The sequence below is a fragment of the Octodon degus genome, unplaced genomic scaffold (assembly GCF_000260255.1).
Source record: "Octodon degus isolate 3935 unplaced genomic scaffold, OctDeg1.0 scaffold00004, whole genome shotgun sequence".
NCBI classification, from domain to species: domain Eukaryota; kingdom Metazoa; phylum Chordata; class Mammalia; order Rodentia; family Octodontidae; genus Octodon; species Octodon degus.
This window is the reverse complement of record NW_004524580.1, coordinates 5,481,689-5,488,649: the sequence shown is the minus strand read 5'-3', so window position 1 is coordinate 5,488,649 and position 6,961 is coordinate 5,481,689. Positions and strand designations below refer to the sequence as shown.

General features: G+C 36.2%; 1 protein-coding gene across 3 annotated transcripts in view; it reads right to left on the bottom strand.

Moving 5' to 3' along the window:
* The window catches only part of Nav3 (neuron navigator 3), a 432,474-nt gene that overhangs the window by 68,819 nt on the left and 356,694 nt on the right, over positions 1-6,961 (bottom strand). For all 3 annotated transcript variants that reach the window (XM_012515124.1, XM_004623749.1, XM_023716139.1), the window contains exons 22-23: positions 6,626-6,703; positions 1,265-1,348 (exon numbers count right to left, since the gene is read on the bottom strand). In XM_012515124.1, the coding sequence (XP_012370578.1) occupies positions 1,265-1,348; positions 6,626-6,703 (162 nt within the window). The remainder of the gene's footprint in view (positions 1-1,264; positions 1,349-6,625; positions 6,704-6,961) is intronic.

Below are 6,961 nucleotides of genomic sequence, written 5' to 3'. Positions count from 1 at the left end.
AGGACCTATGCAACAAGAGTTGTAGCTTTTGGGTCTGATAAGGTCAGTGAAATCCCCTCAGGATTTATCCTGAGATCCTGTACCTCAGATTGGACTACTAAGATTTTACGCTTTTGTAAACTTACAAAATTTGTAATATATGCTAGTTTTATAATGCAAGTGGCATGCCTTGCAGGAGTCAATGACACAAAAGCTATCACTTGGATATATATAAGAACAGAATCTACAACTTCAAAAATGTTTTAGATTGTGGATCTCTTTGAGAATTATGCTAGTAATATGGACACCTGCTCATGTTATATGTGTATAATTTTTATTAAAAGTTTCCCTAAGTTTCAGAGGCTTCACCTGCCTGGAAACTTAGGACACTGGGCTCACAGTAGAGAAAACAGTTAACTGGTCATGAAAGGACTTGCACTGAGAAGCACAGACCCTCTCATCACAGGTCCTCATGTGCACTCAATCCTGTCTTTTCTCTTCAGGGTTCTTTATTCATACCATAGAATTCTTGATATTTACATTCAAGTTGCTTATATAATCTAATATTATTTCAAAAGCAGCATTCACAGATGCCAGCTATTTCTTATGACTTCCAAACCGCACAAGACTGGCACTGTGTTGTGGATTTTCTGGTCAGAAGTCCCTTCCACAGCAGAGTACAAACATTTGTTCCAGTCATGCTTATTGGGTATCTCAACCACCTTCTTAATGGGTGTGTAAGCCATGCATTTGTGAGCGTTTTCATTAGTATAATTCTTGTCAACTGGATAACAATTTGTTATGAAGAGTTCCCTCCCTCCTCCCCCTCTCTCCCCCTCTCTCTTTGAGACAGGGTCTCACTATATAGTTCAGGCTGGCCTTGAACTTCCTGTTTAGCTCAGGCTGGCTTTAAACTCATGGCTATGTTCCTGCCTCAGCTCCCTGAGTGCCGGGATGGCAGGTATGCGCCAACACGCTCGGCTCAAGAAGACTCTGTCCTATATAACTATTTCTGTTTCTTAACATTTGATTTTCCTTTAATAGTTTCAGTCAGAAGTAAAATAATAATTACAAAGAAAGAACTTTGTATTGACGTATGAATTAATCTGATCATGTCTAATTTAAAATGGGAAAACAAAAGGCTTTATCTTATTGTTCAGATTTAGTACAGAGTGACTGCTTTGCAGTGTTACATTTAAGGGATACCGACACATCGAGTATTATTTAAGTGTTCTGAGAAATGTGCTTTCTCCTCTCTATTCTCAGTGGCAATACTTAAACATACCTTTTGTTCTGCCGTCATCGTTAGACTCTGCAATCGGCCAGTCATATTTCCTAAACTCTTTTCAAAAGCTGCTACGAGATGAGCCTGTGAGGAAAATGGAAGAAACAGAGTCAAAAAAATTATTACTGTCTGTGGCTTGATGAAAACCCCTCATTTTACAAAATGCTTAATTCCAGCTATTCTAACTCTTTAAATACTATGATTGCTGTGGCTGGCTCTCAATGGTGAGACCCCTTTCACATAAATCTTCATTTCTACTTCTAAACTTTGGCTTCTGAGAGTCAGAATTTCAGTCTCTTGACATTTAATATTAGCTCAGCTTCCAAAAGGGGATGATATTTTGCAAATAATAACACCTTTTGACTTGTACATCATGCAGGGATTTGACACCCTAAATACGGAATAAAGTTCTGAGCTGCCAAGTTTTGAGAAGAAAGCCCAAAAGCAGGTCGGTGAAGTAGTCAATGGACAAATGTTCTTCATTTTTAGACTTGCATGATGACCTTTGAAGATATTGTTAGCACCTCTATTGTATCGGTACTCTCCTTCAAGTGTCAGACATCCGCTGACAGCTTTAACATTATCTTTCCGCTTTCTTTACTTGCAAAGAATTCAATGGAAAAAGAGTTGTCTTTACTTTCCAAAGTCGTTAAAAAAAAAGAGCTTAGCTTCGTTCTTTATTTCCTTCAACTAAAGAAGCAGAGAAAATATTCAGCCATATTGTATTTAAAACTAAGCCTTTGTGGATTTGTGATTTGATTTTAAATTTCAAAGAACTGTGCCACAATACAGAACCATACATCTTATGATTAAGAAATATTTAACCGTCTTATTATAAAAGCCAGTTTCTATTGACATGCCAGGTGCAACTGCTGGCACCAAGAGTGGTGGATGTGAAGCACTGCATCAGCGTCACCCAGGGCTTGAGGAACAATTTCAGGTGCATTACCACAAAGAGCCCTGTTGTGCCCCTGAAAGGATCCAAGGATGGACTCTTCTACAACCAAAATGTGTAATAAACTATGTATGGACAAAATCTGGTAACCCTTGGCAACAAATCAGTGTTGCCAAGGGAAGGGTATAGAGAGACTCCAGAAGGACACATCCCTGGAGCCGTAGCAGAGCTGAGAGTGTGAGGATCTCAAGGGTCCTCAGAATTAGGGCCCTGGAAGTTCAATTCCTTATTGGTAACAATTAGAAAGTAGAAGTCATTTTTATTAGCTCATGACACAAAGATGCCTTTGTTCCTAGCTGTAAACTCTTCTTTCCCTGTATTTTTTATATGCTTATATAATAGGGAGAAAAACAATTTGTAGAGAATACTTTCACTGAATTCCAGATCTTCGGCACCATGTTCTAATTTCCTTGTTCCGTTATCTTCACCACCCCATTCATTGTACCCTCTCAATTTCTCCCCCTCTCTTTCCCTTTCAGTCTTCCTCTTTCCTCTGCGTTTCTTGTGCTCTTCATCTCCCACTCTCACCCACACACCACAAATAACCTTGAGAAATAACAACCAAGGTTTGGTAACAGATTTAATGAAGTAGGTAATACTGTAAAAGAAGAATGGCATCTTAGAGTTAAAAATATTTCAATGGCACTACATCAATCTTGGTGTCCTTAGAAATGAGCAAAAAGCTAAGTGATATTTTTGCCTATATTTTAGAAGGATTCTTTTTTTTTCCTTTGGCTGACTCAGGCTGCCTTAAGGGTGGGTCTGGAGTGGTATGTGGTGCTGGGGATCGAACCATATTCCCTTGTCCCTGACTGATTTTGCTCAAGAAGGTGCTTTAGACAACTGAACTAACCTGTCAGCCCCATTTTTGCTTATATTGTAATCACTTTGTGATAGCAAAAAAAAATATTAAAAGTTAGCAAACTAAATTATACATTTAAGTGATTTATCATATAACAAATATTCAATTACTCATCAGCCAAATCCATAAATAAGCAATTACCAGACCCTAAAAGCCACCCCCCTTCTCCCATTATTGTTCCCTTTCATTTGCCAAAGACAACTGTGAGTGTAATATTTATGTTAATTATATTTTGGCTTTTCCTGATAGTTTCATAGTTAAATTTGAATTCCTAATCACTAATTGGCCTGCCAAACTATCCAACTGTAATTATATAGCACGATTATTTGTTAACTATTTTCTTTTGCTTAACACTGCTTTCCACATTCACCTGAGGCGTTGGGTGAGTTAGCTTTGCCATAAGCCATCTGTACATGTGAATTCGCAGCATTTGTCTATGATGCGCAATCGTAGAGATTCCCCGTGAGGCTCTGGAAATAATCTAACTAGGATCATAGAAAGGGTACTAACACCTCAAGTTGCTTACCTTATTTTAAAATAAACATGTAAAAGAAATTCTGAATACTTCTAGAACTCATCAGTTATAAATTGAATGGAAGATTCTGTTTGATACTGACGAGTTTTAATTCTGTAATATTCAAATAAATGACCATGAGTTCTAAAATATATAACTTGAAACAAATCACACTTAGGCAATTTATCAATTTTTATTCCATTTGAATAGGAAGTAGCAATATGTCAAGTCAGGAATGTAAACAATATACTGTATGAATTATATTGTTTGCATTTTTTAGGTTTATGTAACCAGAAAATAACAAAATATTTACATTGCAATATCAGTTTCTAATCTTTGTAAAATATTTTCCCTTGAACTACTGATTTAAAACTTCTTTTTAAAAGAATTGAGTCATGCTGTTTTCAATAATTGTATTAAAATTACATTATTGAAGTATTGCCACCAATTTATGTCACTTTGACTTAGATTATCTTATTAGTTTTGTTACTTTAGAATTAGAAAATATTAAATTTCTCACCAAATGTAGTAAGTGAAAAAGCAGTAAAAGAGCTAAATGGGAGAAATTTGTCTACTAACAATAATCTTTATGATCAAAATGAATAAAAGAAAGCAAAAGTGATTAACTATATGACATATACTTATGTAAACAACTTAAAAATAACTTAAAAGCTGAATTGTCAGGGTGATTATTAACCATAATTTACTTGGTTCTAACTTTATAGTTGTATAAAAGGAAATCATGTTAATATAATAATGAATATAACATATATAGGTATGTATATACATATATATACAGTTATATAGCTGTATAAAATGAAGTTTGTCAAGGAAATAAAATAAACAAACTGATATTAAAGAAACATGTTTTTAATGCAAAAGATGTTTGGTCATGGAAGTATAAAATATAAGCTGAATATTTCTATAGACAAATCGTGCTGATGAACAATGACATGAAATGTCATTCGCATAATGCCTATGTCACATTTATTCACACACATTGGAGTGATCTGTCTGTCTGTCTATCTATCTATCCATCTATCTATCATCTATCTATCTAGAGCTATTATCTCATCTATCACCTGAAAGAGCTATTCATATACTGAGTCAAAATGAATGAATGAAAGTTACTCAAACTGATTATTATATGATGTAAGATTTTATATTTAATAATTAGTAGTTAGATGGAGCATGAATAATTCTAAAACATAAAGTTCCTTATGTCTTTTACATTCTATCAAATTATCTATTTAGTGTTTGCCATTGCTTACTATGTAAAAAATAGTTTCCTGCTAGAAAAAATGCAGAAAAGCAAAGTACTTTCCAGATTACATAAAAATACTAAATAGAGCAAATAAATGGGATACAGTTTCAAAAACTAATACCCTAGAGCTTTTTGGTGAAAAGAGTTGTTGCTGAAAGGCAAAATGGTACCTTTGTTTTGTTAGATGTTCATTCAATAACATGTTTGAAAAACGTTAGTAATAACTAAGCCTTACCTACTTTCTATTTACAAAAGGCAAGATTCATAAACAGAATAGACAGGGAAGCAGACCGATGCCTTACACTTGACATTTGTGTGAAGGTGTAGATGAGAGGGACCCCGGCTTCCTGTAGTGACGTCACAGTGTCTGCCATGTGGGGCTTCTGGCTTTCTGCTGGTTGCTAGAGGTAGGTATTGATTTAGGGCAAGCCAGGCAACAAAGCTTGGGACAACACTGTCTCTTCTTTCTAGGGACATCCTAGTGGACTCACTCCCTATGACTATCCACTCCTTTCCAGAGGAACGCCACAGGAGGAAAGACCTAGGGCAGGGCCTACTATGTTTTCACTCTGCAGTCGCATGCGAAGGGACCTGGCTGAATGCCTTTCTCATCTACCACTGCTCCTTTTCACAAAGAAGGAAAATAGCACTTTGTTCAAACTTAAAAATTAAAACACTGATTAAAGCTCAAACATACTAAATACAAGGGTCATACCAAATGCAAAAAAAAAAAAAATACTTGAGGAACATCATTAAGTCCTAATAGCTACTCCTATATTGAGAAAAACATGAATAGACATTGCAAATTATTAAACTTAAAATAGTTAATATTTTCCCAAATAAAGTCATTGAAGTGTTTCCTTATGTATCACACCTATCACAAAATATTAAATCTTACTGTAGAGATCACACATTTAACAAAAATGAAAAATTCATTTGTAGTCTGAACAAGTTAATAAACGAAGATGAGCCTGGCATAGTGGTGCATGGTGTATGCCTGTAATCCCAGCACTTGTGGGACAGGACAAATGACAACAGGGCAGGCATTTCCTTCCCCCTCACTGTGGTTCCGTACACTATGCTATTCTTGGAGCTGGGCACAATGCCACATGCTTCCTTTATTATCCTTCCTCTACTCTACGAGCTCCCTGGCATGTGGAAAGTCAGCCAATAGATGTTAATGTAATTGATGGCCTTGGCTGACATCACTTCTGCCCTTCTAAGCTGTTTTGATGCCAGTAAAAGCGTTTCCATTTTGAACTGCTGTAAGAAACCTGCCAAGGTTTTCTGAGAAAATGGTAACTCATCTACCATGTAGCTTTGCTGTCCATACTTTGATCTAAGTTAGTTTTTCAGGCTGAATTGTAGTTTAACTAATTGTCCAATCAATGGAGCTAATGGAGGTGGAAGTATGAATGTTCTCACTTCTTAAGTCAAACACTATCAACCGTCGCATGTTATGGCTTGGGAGAAATGCATGCATGGAGAGCAACAAACATGAGACAGGAAAGAAGAAATGTCTACAACTGTTACTGTTTGCAGTCCCATATGATACAAAATACCACTTTGACACATTTTGATTGCTCTTTAATTTAGATTTACATGTCATTATTGAATGGGCAAAAAACTTGAACTCCATTTGAGTCCTACTATTTGGCACCTATGTCTGTACAATCTTGGGCACTTAAGATCTGTTAATGAAACTCTTGCATTTTGCTATACAAAAGCCAGGTGTGAAATATATTTAAAAACCAAAAGCAACTTACATTTGCTGAAAGTTGAGATGTGAGAGTAGCAACTTTTTCTTGAGATGCAACCAGTTCTCTCCTCAGCTTATGGATTTGCTGAATGCAATTCAAATATCAATTCAATATATTAGTAGATTAATAAAACTTAGAATTCAATCCAACAGAGCAAGTACTGCAGTTAGCTCCTTGAGCCATGCCTGCAACTGAATATCAGAGATGGAATGTCGGCTACAGTGTAGTGCTCAAGTGCCAATGGGGAGGGAAGCAAGCGTCTAACTTCAGAGTTGAAACTCCGCTCTCGGATCCTTCCGCTTCTCCTCATCCCTCTGTAATTCATGAGGCCATTTACTGTGT